Below are 19,631 nucleotides of genomic sequence, written 5' to 3' on the forward strand. Positions count from 1 at the left end.
ACTTTCCAAAAGTCAGGCCCAGAGCCCTTCTGCATAAAGGTCCAACTATAATATGACCTGTAGGCACCTAGCTATTCAAATCAGTCAAATTCTCCATCCTGCCAATATCTGCAAAATCTTCCTCAAATCATTACTGACAATGTAAGCAATGCTACAGAGAGTCTTAAGTGTCATCATCTTTAAACCTGGAGCTATGCACACTCCAACAATTCAACACTGGAAGTTTTTAAGAAGAGATTGGACAACCATTTGTCTGAGCAGGGGGTTGGACTAGAAGACATCCAAGGTCCCTTCCATTTCTGTTATTCTATTATTCAATGTTGGCAAGACTTTTAAGCATGTCAATCTCACTAAGTTCCTTCTTCCCTAACCTTACATTTTCCAGAAATATTGGGCCTAATTGGCTGAAAATAAAAGCACCAAGGTACAGAATGCTAGAGAATTAATGCATCAGATTAACATACACATCTCACTTAAATATGGCACTCTGTCGCTTGAAATGTCATCCCAGGAATGAGAGAAACTGGAAGACTTTATTAAAGCTCTTCCCTCAGGCCCAGAACACCCCTGAGATGCCAGCTCATCCCTCTCCACTTCCCCCAGGCAAATGCATCAGAAGAGCAGGCCCATGCTGCCAAGAGAGATAGGTTGCCCCAGAAACAATCCTTTGTGCTCAATGGCGAGAGCTGTAGGCCCAAAGCCCTGCTTGGAACAAAATCCTTTGTACTGATGCTAAATCTGGGCCTGCAGTGAAGAGTGCTGGACTACTACTCCTCCCCCCTCTCCCCCACAACCATTGGGGTGCACAAGGCCTATGCATTCCAAATCCACAAAATAATCCAGGATACAATGTATATCCTATACAGCATATTATATTTAATATCCAAATACACAGGGAAGTTATATAGAAATACACAAAGATAGAATTTCATCTTAGCCATGCATGATGTATTAAAGGTATAAAACAAGACTTAGATAATAAAAAATAACAATAAATTACAGCGACCACATGTCCTTTATTATAAAAGACAGTCCTTTATTTCAGAAAGCCATCCTTTAGATTTATTTTTTCAAAAACTCACTTTTGTCCTCTATTTTGGTTAATTGACTTTTACTATACCAAAGATATTTAATGCTGTGTTTCACATTCACGTAAAAATATGAAAACTGAATATTTTTAATAAAATAAATTTACATACTGTATATTGGTTGATTTAGACATTTTTGTAAAGTTTTCTTTTATTTTGCTCTTGATTTTTCCTTTACAAAACAAAGTTATAAACAATTAATCTTTTCCCTATGAATCTCTTTCAGATTTGCCCAGTGCTTTTTTTGTAAAAGAAAAAGGTTTCAATATATTCAGTTACGGGCCAGGTGGAAAGAAGACCAAAAAATGGATTTGCAACGACTGATGAAAATTTGATAAAGCAAATTAGAAATCAAGGACCAGCACATATTAAACGGATATATCTTGCATTGATAGAGATCGATTCAGAAACAGAGCTTGTTAAGGATTGTATGATAAAATGGGCCCAAAACATTCAGGAAGTTATTACAATGGACACGTGGGAAAAGATCTGGGTGAGGAATGTAAAATTCACTCAAGCTCAAAGTCTAAGAGAGAACTTTTATAAAATGTTTTATAGATGGCATCTAGATCCTAAAAAGCTTGCAAGTATGTATCCGAATTATCAGCCTAAATGTTGGAGGTGTGGTGATGAAGAGGCAACATATTTTCACATATGGTGGACATGTAAAAAGGTCAAGGCTTTTTGGATAAAGGTCTGGTGGAATATGCAGAAGATTTTTAAATGGAGGATAAAGTTTTGTCCGCAATTTTTTTTGTTGGGAATAATTGATGACGCTACAGTTGTGGACTCTAAGTTGATGTTGAATTTAGTTACGGCAGCAAGACTTTTGATAGGTCAATATTGGAAGAAAGAGGAACTGCCGACTATACAAGAGTGGATTTTAAAGGTTTCCGACTTGGCAGAGATGGCGAAGATTTCAGCCTATTTGAAAGATTACTCGCAAGAACATTATATTATGGAATGGACAAAATGGATTGAGTTTATCCAGAACAAGTATAGGCTTAAGAAGTTTTATGTAGCATTCGAATAAGTCTTCTTTCGTTTTTTTTTTCTTTTTCTATTTTAGTCTTCTATATATATTTAATAATGCTAAGTTTTGTTTGATCCTATATAAGTTAGAGAGTGATGGATTTTAGAATTTATAGTTGTTAGTATATGGTTGTTTATGATTGCTTTTTTATATATATATACCTTGTATTTAGCTCTGGGAAGTCCGGGGGGGAGGGGGGTTGGGGGGAGGTGGGGGGGAGGAGGGAGGGGGGGAGGGGGGGGAAGGGGGGAGGTAGGGAGGGGAGGAGGGAGGGGGAAGGGGGTTTTTTAAAGGAAAACTGTATTTTTAAAACTTTTCAATAAAAAAAACACAAAAAAAACAAAAAAGAAAAAGAAAAAGGTGCCGGAACTCACATATGTCATACAACCCGCCTTGCATACCCTACAGGGTTCCATCCAAAAAAAGGTGCCGGAACTCCGTTCTGAGCATTCTATGACAAAAAAAGCCCTGTATTTGCCTCTTTTTCACATCTGTTCTTTATTTTTTCCAAGAAAACATACTCACTGTACTATAAATAGTAAAGTATAAACAGTGCTTTTTTTGTAAAAGAAAAAGGTGCCGGAACTCATACATGTCATACAACCCGCCTTGCCTACCCTACAAGGTTCCATCCAAAAAAGGTGCCGGACCTCCGTTCTGAGCGTTCTATGAGAAAAAAAGCCCTGAGTATAAAAGAGCAAATAAGCAATGCAACACAAGCTCCGCCCTTTTTGTTCAAAAGGGGCTGTGCTCCCACAAAACCGTGCTTTTGTCCTTTTGATAATAGGCAGATCCTCTGTGGACACTTCTGAACCTGATTGGTTTCCATCTCCATGAGTCTCTTCAGTGGCCCAATCAACAGCTTGAACTTATGCACTTCTTCAGCTTTGACAGTTTACATAATATTTACCAAAAAAATAATAATGAAACAAGGATTGTATGATTAAATGGAGGCAGAATTTGAATATAGTTATTGAGATGGAACCCTGGGAATTCTAATGGAAGAACATCAGATTTATTTGGAATATTATTACCTAGAGAAAATTGGCATAAGATGTTTTACTATGTTACTGCACTCTTGATCACTAAACTGAATAATTCTATTTCCTAAAACTGTAGGAAATGTAATTATAAGGTTAGAACCTTTTTTCATATGTGGTGGCAACGTTGTAAAGGTCAACAATTCTGAAAAAGGCTTCATAGTAGAAAGGAGCACAATTTTGATGGCTGTAATTCCATTACAACCAGGATATTCTTATTAATATTTTTCTAAACCATATATATCCCTTCAAAATACACTGAACTGTATATATCAATGGCTGCATAAATTCTATATGCTTTCTACTGAAAAAATACTTTAATCCCTTCTTCAGAAGAATGGCTAACGTATGAGAGGCTGCTAACATATAAAACGGCATTCTACTTTAAGAAGCAAATTGGACGCAGAATTCTAGTACTAATGTATTGCTTATCATTTGTTGTTTTGTCGGTGATTTACATTTTGTTGATCAAGTAGGTTTAGCTTAAATCCAATAAGGATAGAAAAAAGGTTTATGTGGATCTTTTTCATTTGGAATTTAGGCTGGGATATAGGACTGAGAAGGTGCTGGTCTTATTCATGGATAACCTCTGGGGAGCTTGGGATAGGGGTGATGAGTCCGTCCTGGCCCTCTTGAAAATCTTGGCAGATATCCAAGATATCCATATTCAATATCATCAAGCATTCCATGCAGAATATTAAAAAAATGAGAGGACTCTGCTAAACCTAATTTTTGGTTTCTTCAGTATTTTTAGCTAAGCTTGTTGTTTGCAAGAATGCAAAAGAAACTTCTTTCCTTCCTACCCAGTTTTATTTAATCTATACATAAAGTAAGCATTTTGGTTTTAGGCCAATTTATTTGGCACCAAAATATAAATCTATTCTAGATTGTCTGTTTTATATTGGTAATCGTTTTACTGCACCAGCTAAGCTACAGCGCAAGAGAAGGGATAGCCAACATTGCACTAAAATAAACCTTCAGTGCTTTAGTCTGTTTTGGCTTATTTTTCAGTCAGAGTCTGAAAACTAATACCACTTGCTGTTATGGTCACACAATATATTTTACTAAGTCGGTTGGGCTATATTCCTAAAACATACTAAGCTTAGTTAGTTCGGGTTTGTTTGTGTATGTTTTCGTAACTAAGAGTATGAATGCAGGATATGGTAAATTAAAAAAATGTGTTTATTCAGTAGCCAAATTAATTGCATTGCACAAATCCAGCAACTTATACAAGGCAAGTTAAAGTGAGGTTGCTTGATTTAAAATCAATTTTATATCTTCAAAGGAAGATCTCCCCAAAATCATTTCCCAAGAATTTGGCCTCATCCTATCTAACCTGGTTTTTTTCTTGATGGCTGGTTGGGGAAGAGCAGAACATCCAGAAAAATATTATTTTTATTGCTGCTGCTTATTGCAGGATGATAGGTGAGTTTCAAAAAATTATACCTAAACATTTTTAAATGTTTCAAATACCCAATGTTCAAAACAGTAGCCCAGATAATGTGCCTAATATGTTTAGAACAGTATGAGTCATGTGCCTAGCCCTGGTACAGTACTTTTTACCTTGTTATCTTATATTATTTTGCCACTTTCTTTCTGGACCCCAAAGATGCTTTTTCACAAGGCAACTGGACTTATTTTTCTTTGAAGACATTTCACTTCACATCCAAGAAGCTTCTTCAGCTCTGACTGGATGATGGGGAATGGAAAGATGTATATTCCTTGCAGACAGCTGGTAATTTGCATTCCTTTAGCATTCTTTCTCCTTGCTAAAAGAATGCAAATGATCAGCTGTCTGGAAGGAGTATAAATCTTTCCATTCCCCACCATCCAGTTTGTACTGAAGAAGCTTCTTGGATGAGACGTGAAATGTCTTCAAAGAAAAATAAGAAAGTCCAGTTGTCTAGTGAAAAAGCACTTTTGGGATAACTATGACCTGGATGACTGAGAATCTCCATAGACATTTCTTTCTGGATGTTGTTAACTCTTAATCCTTGCTGGCAACCCAGAGTCATTTGGCAAGAGATCAGCCACATAAATTGATTAAGTAAATAGCAAAGAAACAAAATAATTTGGGGGTTGCCATAGAGATCTTAAACTCTCCATTGCTGAATGTCATATAAAATAACTAAGACTCTATGCAGACTTTATTCAGAAGGCTAGGGTTAAGCCTACAAAAGAAATCTAAAAAAACAAATATAATAAAATATCACTTGCATACATTTTCCTATTTGAGGCTACGGAAAGGGGTCTGTCCAAATTGCTCTTCTAATTTTACCCTCTATACAGCAACTTTGTGGGATATGGGCAGTTCAGAAATGTGAAATATAAATAAGTAAATAAATTATTTGTGTGACATTTATTTTTGACTTGTTTATTCAAATGGTTGTTTCCTGCCTCCTTCAAGATATCCTGGTCCACATCAAGCTAAACAATTATCAACAGTAAATTAACTCTCAATATTTTAATATAGTATTTATCATTAAAGTTCAAAATTACAATGGAAACAGCTTTGCACCACAGATATCTCAAGACCCAAATCCTCAACTGAATCCCCAGTTTTAACTGTTTCACTAAAATAATAGAAGTCTGAGTGCCATCTAGGGGTAGCATATTCCAGGACAGGGTCACCATCATGAAAGCCTTCTTCCAGGTTCCCATGTCCTTAATATATTGGACAGGACACCCAAAGCATGCCTTCTCATACTGTTCTTACTGTCTGTTTGGAGCAGAGAGTCCTGTAGGTAATCTGGACTCAAGCATATACAGCTCTGAAGGGCAAAATCAGCATCTGGAATTATAGTCTAGAACACATTGGGAGACAACAAGGCACCCACAATTTGAGTGTAAAATGCTAAAAGCAGCTTTTACCTACCTGAGAGCTGCTGCATTCTCTACCCACTTAAATATCCACATAGTCTTCAAAGGCAACCCTGAGTAATCCAGTCTAAGGTAACATGGACACAAGTTAATATCACTCTAAAGAGTTCTGCAATTAACCGTGCCTTAGCCATGAAAGTTGGCAGGGTGACCTTGAGCCAGTCACTCTCTCTCAGCCCAACTCATCTCACAGAGGTGTTGTTGTGTGGAAAATAGGAGAAGAAAATATGTTGAATATGTTCACCGCCTTGAGTTATTTGTAAAAATAATAAATGTGAGATACAAATAAATAAATAAATAGGAGATCCTCTGAAGCTGAGCAAAGGCTCCTCTGAACACAGAATCAATCAGCTGATCTAGCAAGAGCTGTGTGTCCAGGAGAACCTGCAAGTCACAGACCTGCTCCATTAGAGGGACCACAACCCCATCGAGAGAAAGTGCAGTGGCCAGCCACAAAGCGGTGGTTTCCGGATGAACAGAACTCCACCTATCTGGAATTGAGTTTCAACCTGAGGCATCCCAATCATTTCTAATTCATATCTCCTGCCTGATCCAAAGCAGAGATATATTTATCTGGATATCAACAGCATGTTCATGATAACCTACCATAAACAGATGAATATCTTCGCCAGGAGTTTCATATAGATGTTAAATAACATGGGAAAAGAAGAGTGTTTTGTGTCACCTTAAAAACCAGGCACCAATGATAGCATATAATGCCCTTCTTTACCAGCTGCACAAAATAATCACATGTTGCCCATCTAAGGATGATACTTGCTCTTCCTAATGGGACAACTCTCTCTCTCTACCTTACCTCTCTACTCTGTTTTCATCTATTGTTTTCAAATTCTACTGCTCCATCTCCCATGGGCTGCATTTCACTTCCCATAATCCATAAACCGTATATACCAAAGTCCTTGTAACGGGGGCACATACTTTACTTTTCTTTCTACAGTATGTCTTTTGTCACTAAAAAACTTAAAAACACCATAATGCATCGAAAAGGGTCTTTTGCACTCATTATATACAGTAGGTTAATAAGGAAAAAATGAGGGAAAGACAATTGTGTCATATATTTGGTTAACTAACCCTATATATCTGCAAATAAAGAACTCTTCATTATTCTAGTAAAAGGTTCTGTGTCAGACATTTATTTAGGTTATTTTTTTTCCAGGTATTTAAAAAGGATCCTGTTCTGCAATCTCCTTTCCTCCTTGGCCCATTTGGATTCTGGCACCAGTTTCTCCCAACAGATTTACACTAATTCTTTCTTCACATTCAACAAAGCTGGAGCTCAGAGCCGGCAATAGGCGGGTGGTGGGGCTGGAGAGAGATGGAATGGAATGACAAAGCTCTCAAACAAAAGGCACCTTAGCCAGCCTTTAGATGCAAATCACACAAGGATGGGTCCTGAAAATCTGGCAGCTGGACAAGGGAAGGGAGGCCAATGGACTGAAAGATTTTCCCTAACAAGCTTGGAGCTGAACTATCTTACCCCCTCCATCCCCAAAATGCATGCGATGAAAAAGAGGTAATATATAGTAAATACATCATTCTTGAGATTCTAAGTTAACCCTAGAGCAGGGGTAGGCAACCTCGGCTCTTTTATGACTCATGGACTTCAACTCCCAGAATTCCTGAGTCAGTTGAGGTCCATGAGTCATAAAAGAGCCGAGGTTGCCTACCCCTGCCCTAGAGGAAGTCTTGCAAACCTTTTCCAACCAACCAACAAATTATATTAAGAGGAATAAGCTCTCACAAGCTGCCCCTCACTTCACCAGATTTTACTTATTTGTTTGAAACGTTTTTACAGATGCCCATCTTATAATAAACTTTACCATAAATTACAATAAAACCTAAAACCATATCAAAAGTATTTAAACCAAATGGATGAAAACAAAACCCTGGTTCCAACCTGCAGTCACCTCATCTTATCCCAGCAATTGGGGGAAAAGCCAGGTCTTTAGTACTTTACTAGGAGGGTAGAGGCCGCTAGTCTTCAAGGGGAAGAGTGTTCCATAGGGCAGTAGCTGCCACAGAAAGGGCATGCTTCCCAAATTGCAATGTTTAAAGAAAGGGACAAGGAGCATGTCCATGCCACCTAACCTGTTAGGGCAGGTAAATGTCCTTAGGAAAAGGGGGTCTCTCAGATAACCCAGCCTTATGCCACATAGGGCTTTAAAAGTGATGACCATGTAATTTGGAAGAAAAAAAAAAAGCTGGAAATCAGTGCAGCTCATGTAACAAAGGTATTAAATGGGTAAACCCTAGAGCAGGGGTAGGCTGGCTCAGGAATTCTGGGAGTTGAAGTCCATGAGTCATAAAAGAGCCAAGGTTGCCTACCCCTGCCCTAGAGCCATGCAATTCAGTGTGCCCTGCTGAGTTCTGGACCACTTGAAGTTTCTGGGTGGTCTTTGAGGGCAGCTGCACACAGAGTGCATTGCTGTAATCCAAAGGGAAAGTGACCAAGGCATGAGTGACTGTGAGCAAGGCCTCCTGGTTCTGGAAATGGTGTAATTAGCACACTAGACAAATCTGTGCAAAGCTCCCTGCCCCACCCCCATAGCCACAGCTGCACACCAACTCAGTCTGGGGAAGTGCCACCCCATCCAGAGTCAAAGATGAAATATAATCTGGATGTGGGGGACCAAAGCCCCAGAGCCACTCTGTCTTGCATACAGTGACTTTACTAATGTAGGATTTAAAGATACTTATAAGGTTCCCCGGCACATGCGTGCTAGTTGTTTCCAACTCTAGGGGCCGGTGCTCATCTCCGTTTCAAAGCCGAAGAGCAGCACTTGTCCGAGGACGTCTCCGTGGTCATGTGGCCGGCATGACTAGATGCCAAACACATGGAACGCTGTTAACTTCCCACCATAGTGGTCCCTATTTTTCTACTTGCATTTTTACGTGCTTTCGAACTGCTAGGTTGGCAGAAGCTGGGACAAATAACAGGCGCTCACTCTGTTACGCGGCACTCGGGATTCGATCCGCCAAACTGCCGACCATCTGATCAACAAGCTCAGCGTCCTAACCCACTGAGCCACCGCGTCCCTTCAAGATACTTATAATCTATTTCATATATAATCAGATCTACATAATCAACCTGTCTTCCCCTCCCTTTCCCACTTGTCATCCCAATATAAATCCAACAGCAGTCTAGCCACTCTACACATTTGATGAAATAACATGCATCCTCCTACAAAATGTATGTCTAATAAAAAAATTTAATTGGAAAAGGTGATACTAGATTCCTTCTCGTGCTTTGTCACCATAAACTAGCACCTTTCCCCCCCTACAATAAGTATTAAAACAGTACAGCAGGAGTAAGAAACCCAGTGTCCTTAAGCTGTCCTGGGATTACATCTCTGAGAATCATGCCAATTTGGGGTTGATGGAAATTGAAGTAAAAATCAGCAAGATAATAACAGGTGTCCATTAACAGTGCTATTCCCCAGAGCTGTTTCTCCATCACTTTTGTATATCTAACTTGAAACAGGCCCACTAAAAAGTTGCTCTGGGCTCCAGGTTTGGCCATGTCACCTGAAGGATCATTCTGCCTAGTGATGAAAAAAATATATCCAGCACTGGGTATTCTTTTTTCATATATTCTCAAGGCATCAAGTCCTTACAGGGAATGTGAGAAGCTCCCTGGCTTGTATAAATCTTTACCTTTAATGGAGTTAACCAGCCTCTGGATGGGAAAAGCAGTCTACAGCGCCTTTGAATAACTTATTCTGGTGGGGCGCTCCAATCGCAGAGTTCGCATATTTCCTCCTGCTTTATCAAACATTTTAAGGTGGAACAACTATCTCAAAGTAGAGAAACCATTTTCCAGCCTTCCTCAAAGGACCTTTTCTGATGGGCTCTTACAGGGGGGTTATTTAGACCACTGTCTGGATTAGCACAATACTCAGAAACAGCAAACTAGGGGAAACACACCCTAACCAAGATCAAAGCTAATCCGTTCTGCATATTGGTCTTCAGTTTTTCTCCTTAAATAGGTTGCATAAATCCACTGCACCACTCATCATAAATGTAAGAGCTTTCCTGGATCAGGCAAAGGGTCCACCTAGTCTAACCGTTTGGTGGCTACAGCGGTGAAGCCAATGCACTTGGTTGTGTTCCCGGAGCAACAACAGCAAACCTCCAGGAACACACCAGCTTTCCATTTCCTCTTGGTATTGGGGGACGAAGGGGGGGGGGAGGGTTGACAACTCAGGGCCGCTTCCTTAGGCTTTTCATACAACTGAGGAGTTTGAAATGGGTTGATACAGATAACCGAGTCATGCGGGGTGGGGGGCTATTGTATACGTAGCCCTGCCCTCCCCCCCAATCCATTCACAAGAAAAACGGGGGGGTGGGAGGAAGAGGGGACGGAAGCAGACTTCCCTCTTCATTAGTATTCAAAACATCGTTCATACCCAAACTCCCTATTCTTCTCACGCTGTACAAAACCCGAAGCCGGGCAGCTTGCCACCCCCCTAGCCTTCCCTCCCTCCCTCCCCAGGGATCTGCAAGCAATCCTTCCTCGCAATCAGAGGGAACAAAAGTGGGGCAAGGGAGAGAGGGCGAAATTGCCATAAAACCATCCCTCCGATCCCGCAGCGCATTTTTTTGGCATCTGTACAAGAGATCGCCTATGAACCCTACGGGGAAGGGAGAGGGGAAGAACCGGCCGCTAAAACCAAACAAAACAAAATAAACACCAGAGTCCAGTTAAAAGTAAATTAACCGCTCAGCGGTTTCCCGGTACCGGGCTTCCTCCCCCACCAGCCCCGCGCACCAGATGGGCAGGCCACATTCATTGTCGGTGCAAATCCCGCTTCATCGGTAAGAGGAGTCTCAGACAGGAATCCCGGGACTCCCCTTTCGGGAGGGAGGAACCGGGACTGCGCTCGCAATGGCCGAACGAGACAGAAGAGGCGGGATGCCGGGCGAGATTCGCCGCAAGCCCGCGCGGGCTGTTCGTCTGCAGCAGCCCAGCCGTCGAAATCCTGTCCGCGGCAGCAGTACAAGAGCCGTCCCTTAAATCAGCGTTTCCCAACCTTAGGAACTTGAAGATGCGTGGACTTCAACTCCCAGAATTCCCCAGCCAGCATAGCTGGCTGGGGAATTCTGGGAGTTGAAGTCCACGCATCTTCAAGTTCCTAAGGTTGGGAAACGCTGCCTTCAATTTCCACGAGGCTGGCGCCGGAGCATCTGCCTTGGTGTCGCGCTGCCCGCGGGATCAGCTTCAGGGGAAGAAAGAAATCTAACGCAACTCGGCAAAGTTTGTGTTCCGCCTCCCTCCTCCACCCTCCCTTTCGCTCGGCCACTCGCTTCCCCGGTTCCCTCCCGATTTTACCGACAGCGCCTTCTCACCCTCCGCCCTGCTGACAACATAAATGACCACACACACACACACACACACACACACGCACGGAAATCTCTCTCAAGCCGCGGCAACAACCCCCAACCCAAAGAAAGCAGGCAGCCCGCTTCGCCTCCCCAACCGCACCCCCGCCAGGGCAGCCGGCGAGCCAGCCAGCGAGAGACCCACCCGGGCCGGGGCGCACGAGGGCGGGCAAGCGGCATTTGGCCACGATAAGGTCGAGCGGCAGCGGCGGGCCGGAGCTCCACGCCAGGCGGCCCAGAGCTGCCGCCAATCGCTCCATGCTGGCCGTCCGCCCCGTCGCCGCCGCAGGAGCATCGCCCTCCACCTCCTCGCTCGCGCCGTTCAGAAGCAGCCGCGGACGCAACAAGCGAAGCCCGGCCGCTGCTCCTCCTCCTCCTCCTCTTCCGACGACCGCTGGGACACGCCGGGCAAGAGCAGCGCCGCTCGCCCCGTCCAGTCAGGGCCTGCTCCTCCCGGCGGGTAGGGAAGCTCGGCCGGCGGGGGACCAGGTGGCGCTCGCTCCGGCGGCTACATACCTCTCTCGGCTTGCCGGCTCGCTCGCTCGGCTGGAGGCCGGCCAGACCCGCCCACTGGAGGGCCCGCCGTGGACGCGCTCGCATCCCCCTCGCAGGCGTCCCTTGAATGGCCGCGACGCTCCCCTGCTTTCTCCGCAGCAGCGGCCTCGCTTCTGCCGCGGAGCGGGCGCCTTCAAGCCGGAACTCGCCGGGGCTCCCGGAGGCAACCCGGCCAGAGTAAATCAACCGCTCACCTCGGCAGTGATTGAGAAGAATGCGCCAATCTCTGACGGCAGCCTATTTCGGAGTAGGCCTACTGAATTCTATGGGGCCTACTGGAGGACTATACCGGCAGTCATCTGCAAGATGGTCCCTGCACACACAGGCAGGCTGGAGGTTGCCCCAAGCCTGTTGTTGACTACCATCTAACATGGATCTGTTTCTACTTCCAAACGTGGTCTGACTTCGTGTTCTTGACTGGAGCCAGGAAACCAGTCAAGTCAATCCATTGACCCTTCCTCTGATCACTAACTACTCTAGAGGGCTTCCAGCTGCTCTGGGAAGGCAATGCCAACCAACCTTTTCATGGTGGAAATAAAGATGAAAGAAAGGGTGAGAAAACAGAGGAAAGCTACAGGGGAAAAATATCTTCATCAGGACATCTTGTGACATTCTGTTGCCAGCCTCTCCATTTTAACCTTTGTTGTTGTTAACTGTGGTCATGTCCGACCCATTGCGACCCTATGGACAACGTTCCTCCAGGCCTTCCTGTCCTCTACCATTTTCTGGAGTCCATTTAAGCTCACGCCTACTGCTTCAGTGACTCCATCCAGCCACCTCATTCTCTGTCCTCCCCTTCTTCTATTGCCCTCAATCTTTCGCAGCATTAGGCTCTTCTCCAGAGAGAAACCTTAGGGCAGGACAATTACCTGCAGGTTGCCCTGCTCAGTCTCTACCTCAGAGTAGAGTCTGAAGGCCATGGTTAGAAAAAATAATAGGATGGTGTCATGTGATTCTTGAAGCCCCTTCTGTTTTTTTATAAGGCTTGCACCATTAATGGCCAACAACTTCCCTTTTTTTACCACACCCTCCAAATAAGTCTGCTTGTCTAGTATTTTGTGCTACACAAACAGTGGGCTGTGAAAACTTGGCCTGGGAGAAGATAAAGCCAACATTAAGTAGACCAAGAATCAATATGAGGTTGCCAGCCCAGTCTGGTGTCTCTAGAAAGGATTTATTTATTTATTTATTTATTTATTTATTTATTTATTTATTTATTTATTTATTTATTTATTTGATTTATATACCGCCCTTCTCCCGAAGGACTCAGGGCGGTGTACAGGGCAGCAAAATTAAGAATACAGGATACAAGATTTAAAGTTAAATGATTGTGTCCAATGATATGTGAAGGCTCTGTGATCAAGCAAGGATTTCATAAAAGCAAGCTGAAGATATATGCTGATGATATGTGTTTTTTGTAATAATATTCTTAACCAAAATGTATGGGAATAATACAACTATTTGCTAAGTAATTAATTCCATTAATTTGAGATTCAGTTAGAATGTTCAATATATTTTCAGTAGGATACAAAATGAATTCTATTTTGTGGTGTTTTCAAAAATTGTAAATGTTACGGAATTCGCAGTAGAATATTTCTATCATAGAAAATTTTAATTACAGAAGCAAATATTTTAAAATATTTCAGATTAAAATCAGATTAAAAATTCTCAGAACTTAATGAAGAATAAATGTTTTGAAACAAATTCAAGATTGATATATGCATACATATCTATATAATTTATAGGCTGCTCAACTTTAAACAACTGTAAATGACTTATACTTTAAAAACAATAAAAAATAAAAAATAAAAAATAAAAGGTCATAGAAATCCAGAAAAGACAGAAGCAAATTTTCTAAGTCCTAAATCTCATTGTTCAATCAAGAGTTTAAGTTTACCAGGCCAGAAACAATGCAAGATAGTTCATCCTTCAAACAACCAGGCATTATGCTTTGACTTAAATACCACTTGACAGTGCTTTACATCCCTCTCTAAGCAGTTTTACCAAGTCAGCATATTACCCCCAACAATCTGAGTTCTCATTTTACCAACCTCGGAAGGATGGAAGGATTGAACTGGTGAGAATTGAACTGCCAAACTGCTGGCAGCTGGCAACCAGCAGAAGTAGCCCGCAGTACTGCATTCTAACCACTGCGTCACCACCAGGATGTAATCAGGTTTAATTTTTTATTTTCATGAAATATGAAATATAAGACATTGGAATAAAGTGTGTGTGTGTGGGGGGGGCGCTTAAAGACACTGAGCTTGTCAGCTTGAAAACTGACCTGAGCACTGCATGATAGGGTGAGCTCCCATGCCTTCCCCAGTTCCTGCCCAACTAGCAGTTTGAAAGCATGCAAATGCAAGTAGACAAATAGGCACTACTTTGGTGGGAATGGAACAATGTTCTGTGCACCTTGGTGCACAGTCACACTGATCACATAACCATAGAAATGTCTTCGGACAACACTGACTCCCTCGGCTAAGAAATGGAGATGAGAACTGTCTCCTAGAGTAGGAAACAGCTGGACAGGGGAAACCTTTACTTGGAGTAAGGTGAGCGGCAAGCGGAGTATTTTTCCCCAGAATTGTTGGACAAGTGATACATTTTAAATCAGCTCCCTGCAAGTCTTTTAAATCATATTTATTGCAAGAATTTGGACTAATTAGTAGCTGAATAGAAATATATTCAATTACAGTAAAGCAACTTTTAACATGCAGTCTGAACCTGGCACATTGTTTGAAATTCCTAAATTGTGATTATTGGAGAATATTTTAGATTATTCTAAATCTACAGGTCTTTTGGTCACCTTTAGAGAATTATTAAATTAGGTATTGATAAATTACTAACATTATGGAATAAGGGATTGGAATATCCCACTAATCAAACTAATTATTGCAGAAAAATAAGGAGAAAGGAGTAAATTATCTTGGGAATCATCCCCATGTCCTTCTAGCTGAAGCATAATTACATTTTACTAACTGGTTTCAAAGGACAGGACTCCATAATTTCTCTACCTTATCCCCAGCCCACTATGGAACTAACCTAGTATTGTCTGTGGTTGTTGTGTCACAAAATTTATTTATTTTTATTTTATTTTTTATTTTAATTCCATTTATATCCCGCCCTTTTCCGAAGACTCAGGGCGGCTTACAAGCTTACAGATGGGTGTCTGAAGAATCTAAAGGGAATATTGAGCAGAGTCATGCTGCCAAGGTGCAGTAAAGCTCAACTGTAGGGTAGTCCCAATGATGCTTTTTCACGAGGCAAATGGACTTTCTTTTTTCTCCATGACCTGGATGACTGAGAATCTCCATAGACAACTGTAGGGTAGTGCAATTTATTTTGACATACTTTTTCTGCTGACTCAAAAACATGATCATTAAGAACCCTTATTCACACTCTGGGAATCCAGGTACAAGTTTATCTTTGAAATTAACTTATTTCTCAGTAAATCAGCAGCTTGACTTACTAATGCATTCAACAATTTGGGAAACATTTTATTTTGTGCAGTTTACACTTTTTTTTAAAAAAAAGGGCTTTAACAGTCAACTCTATTTACACTGGAAAGTCACCTTAAGTGTTGACTGTTCATGAGAAATAGAAAACTACACTAGCCATTTCCTGCAGCACCATTATCTGACTCCATTTAAAATACAATGTAATCTTAGAAAAGTAAAACCACTTCAAATGTCCTCGGCACCGATGAAAACATGACAGATAGACAGATGGAAGGAAGGAGCGAGAGAGAAAAGGAAGAGGGAGAGAGATCCAATCCTCCAGGAATATGCCTTTGAGAGGTAGCTTTCCTAACTTCTAAAATAGCATTGCAGGATGAAACAAGGACATGGCTTCAGGAATCCTCACCAAATTCATCACAGTAGATCCATTCTGGGCTACCTGAATAGAGGGAGGAGGGCTTATAGTGCAATCATCAAATTCTAAGGCACTGAAGAACTGCCTGTCTTCTAGAGTTGCATTGGATGAATTTCAATAATCATTTCCTCAACAGCCTTCAGTGACATCTTGTCTATTTTTAAACTGCTGTTTCTTTTGTCAGCTTCTCCACTCACACTATATTTGGTCCCATTTGGTTGTTTTCTGAAGAGTGTCTTTAATGCCTTTATGCAATTTGTTTCCAACATTCCATTGGGTTGTGAAGAATAAAAATGGAAACAGGTCACAAATAAGAATGCGAAGACCAATCTTGCCTAGGCAGAGAGCCCCACAACTAATGTGTCCACAAATTGCACTAACCTCTTATGTGGTTTATTGGGCACCAGGGACTGGTTCCCTAAGGTTTTTCCATGGACTGGAGTTTTCTGTGCTGCCTGCATCCCACAGATGGGGCTTTGCTTCCCGTTTCTGGCATGCCATGGACCATTGCTGGTCCACAGACCAGGGGTTGGGACCCCTGGTGTAGTATATGAAACCCATATAGTATGGCTTTGTATGTAAAACCAGTCCTATAGGATTAAATGAGCAATAATTAAAACAAATCTGTAGTGCAATTTAAACATTGAATCAGTATTATTGACAAATTAAAACTAATCTCTCCATAATAAAGAGCCTTGGTGGAGCAGTAGGCTAATGCCTCCTTAAGTAACACCAGCTGCCTGCAATTAGTGCAGGTTCAAGTCCCACCAGGCTCAAGGTTGACTCAGCCTTCCATCCTTCCGAGGTAGGTAAAATGAGGACCCAGATTGTTGGGGGCAATTAAGCTGACTTTGTAATAATGCCGCTTGGGTGTGTGTGTGAAAGCCCTAATAAGCAGGCATATACATAGAATGAAGGCTACTGCTAAGCTTGTAAGCCGCCCTGAGTCTTCGGAGAAGGGCGGGATATAAATGGAATTAAAATAAAAAAATAAAAAAAGTTTGCAAGACTGGCAGTTTTGCAGTTTGTTACAAAGAAGTGTTCAATCTCTTTTGGAAGGATGGTTTTCCAATTACAGTTGTGCAAGCAAACTCCATTGAATAGTTTGTATGCTAGCTAGCAAATTAAGCAATTGCAAGAACTGGAATTTATACAGCAAAATAGTAGCTTTATGTCAACCATGTTATTTTAAATAGTTTCCTCCTCCTCCTCCTTTGAATTTTGGAAGGGTTGTACAATGTACTTAGAATAAACTATATTTCTTGGAAATTTATTTAGATTTTTTTAGAACGGAACAAGCTGCTAAAAAGGGTATTTAGTATCTTCTACTGCCCGTAAGTGAATTACAAAATTCTCATAGCAAATCTGTAGACGGTTTTAATCAGGAGAGTAATATATAACTGCAGAACAGATGGCCTTAAGGCTGGATTCAAACCTCATCAACAGGCCTATCAGCTTTAAGCAAAGTGGGACACTTGCTCTCTTCTCAAATGGAAGAGCAGCACCCTCTAGTGTTGAAGTGAATTCTGCTTTAGGAATATCCCTCAGTAAGGCTGCTTAAGGCCAAGCTAGTTAATACCAAGCAAATATGCCTGAGAATATGCATTACAGAGAATGAACCTGGAGGCACGGATGAAGAGAACAACAGGTAGCAGAAGAAAGCTACTGCTCTGCACATAGAAAATCCCAGCTGTTGAAATCTTCCAAATAAATTACTGAGGGAGGTCACGGGAAAGATCAGACTCAATCCCACCATTTCTGCTAGAGAATGTAGAGAGCTGCCACCAATGACTGGGATACAACTATTTATGAACTGATGTAGTATAAGATATTTTCCACATTTTTTTTACAATAAACAGATACAAGGCAAGAAAGACGAGTGAAGCTGTAGAATGAAAGGGAAGGTCTATTTAGTCTTCATAGAAGGCTGCTTATCCAGTGCTTGTTGGAAAGGAGATATTAGCATCTTAAAAACTGCTACCACTTAGTATGAAGACTATTTGTGGAAGTACTAGAAACAGGAAAAAAATGTGCTCAGAGCCAGGTGTGCTTGAAATCTCCAAGCAGGCACTACGGTACAAGTAAGTGTGGAGATATCAAAAGGTTTAATGTATTGGGTTTAGAGACCATCTTAAGAGAACTTTATTCAGTCTTCAGCCTTGTTTTCCCTGTTATTCATACCCCTTGCATCCATTATTATCACCATTTCCAGGTTTCGCTCAATCCTTTCCCATCTAAGAAGCTTTTGCATACCTTTTCTCATTACATGCTTAGCAATGGTTGGTATAGCTACCCATCACTCTTAACACCAGCTGACAGAGCAAATTGAGGGGAATTTTGGATTTATCACTGATGAAGTAGAGAAAGTTAAGCAGCCTCTTTTCCCACTGCACATAACAGAAAATCAGGAGCAGAACAAACATATTTGCTCTAGTCTTTCCACTTACACTGGAAAATCACCTTAGATTTGTATCTAGAAGTCGGGAGGATTAACTTTCAATTAACCCTCCCAACCAAGTTCCCACAACACAAGAGATCAAAGTTAAGTATTTTATTTTGGTTACCAATTGTCATTAAGATGCTGTGCCTTTACCACATTTAGACTCAGTCTCTGAAAACAGCAAATTATTTTCGTGCTCTTACCAAGAAAACTTCATGTACATATTCAGTTATCTCAAGTGAAATGTGACTCAAGGAAGTCTTTCTGATATGAGTAAACAAAAGGAGAGCCAGACTTTGTATTTTTAGCAATGAAATTTTAAAGAAACCCTTTTCAGATATTGCAAAGTAGTTTTTTTTCTTTAGCCACTTTAGCAAGAAAAAAGGCACACCCAGCAATGCCTTTATTTTGCCCACTATTATATAAATGATGGGACTTAGAAAATAAAAACCAAATCACATTTTAATATAAACAGAAATAGACCAGCTAGAAATATTTCAGTTTATTTAACTTGTTAAGTAGAGTATGATTTTTCATCTAATAGTACCAGAGAGTGGACTGTTTTGATTAACTACCTGGTGCTTAATGAACACAGCTTTTACAAAGGTTCTTAAAGAGACTCATACAGGAGGGCCAAGCCCAAGGAAGCAAATAAAAAGCACACATTTTAAACAAAAGATTATACAAAAAATTATGCACACTCTATATTCCCTTTTTTGATAATGTTAGAAAGTGCAGATCTGAAAAAGGTAACAATTTCTATTTACAACACTAATCAATACATCAATATGTGAGGAACAGAACTGCATTGATTTGTCCCTTCAAGTCCCTTCAAGGTTTCTGCCTTTAACAGCCACTCAACTGGGATTGATTAACAAACAGGATAGGAGTCAATTCCCAAGCATAAGGGAAAGGAGACAGGAAAATTACCGTACTATGAAACCAGATCAAAGCTAGAGTTCCAAACACTTTCATTTTATTAAAGTTAGTCAGTTTCATCAGCTGATTTGATTAGTAGAAGAAATTTTCTAAAAACAAGTGCAAAAAGGTTCAGTCTCAAGCTTGTCTCTGAGACTACATTGGGGGGGGGAGGAAAGAGTCTGCCAGGAAACCCTTTTACAGACAGGCCAAGAGTGGTGAAAAGAATGACTCAGCAAGGCACCCAAATTCAACATGAGCCTCAAAAGATACAAGCCCTTGACCTGTTCCCGGTATTTTCAGAACTGAACGACACCTCTCTGTTGTTTCGACAGAGGTGTCTTAAGTGACATTTCTAGCAGATCTAGAATGAGACGAAAATCAGGAAACCAGAAAAGCAAGTT

The 19,631-nt window shown here is 41.2% G+C and overlaps 1 protein-coding gene across 1 annotated transcript in view; it reads right to left on the reverse strand.

The window, feature by feature from the left end:
- GAREM2 (GRB2 associated regulator of MAPK1 subtype 2) overlaps positions 1-11,698 on the reverse strand; it is a gene marked incomplete at its 5' end in the record, with an annotated part of 34,056 nt that extends 22,358 nt beyond the window's left edge. The window contains one exon of the mRNA XM_083348793.1: positions 11,584-11,698. Coding sequence (XP_083204919.1) covers positions 11,584-11,698 — 115 coding nt within the window. The remainder of the gene's footprint in view (positions 1-11,583) is intronic.
- Positions 11,699-19,631: the final 7,933 nt, after the last annotated feature.

This window comes from Vipera ursinii (genome assembly GCF_947247035.1).
Source record: "Vipera ursinii genome assembly, chromosome: 1".
In the NCBI taxonomy this organism is placed as follows: domain Eukaryota; kingdom Metazoa; phylum Chordata; class Lepidosauria; order Squamata; family Viperidae; genus Vipera; species Vipera ursinii.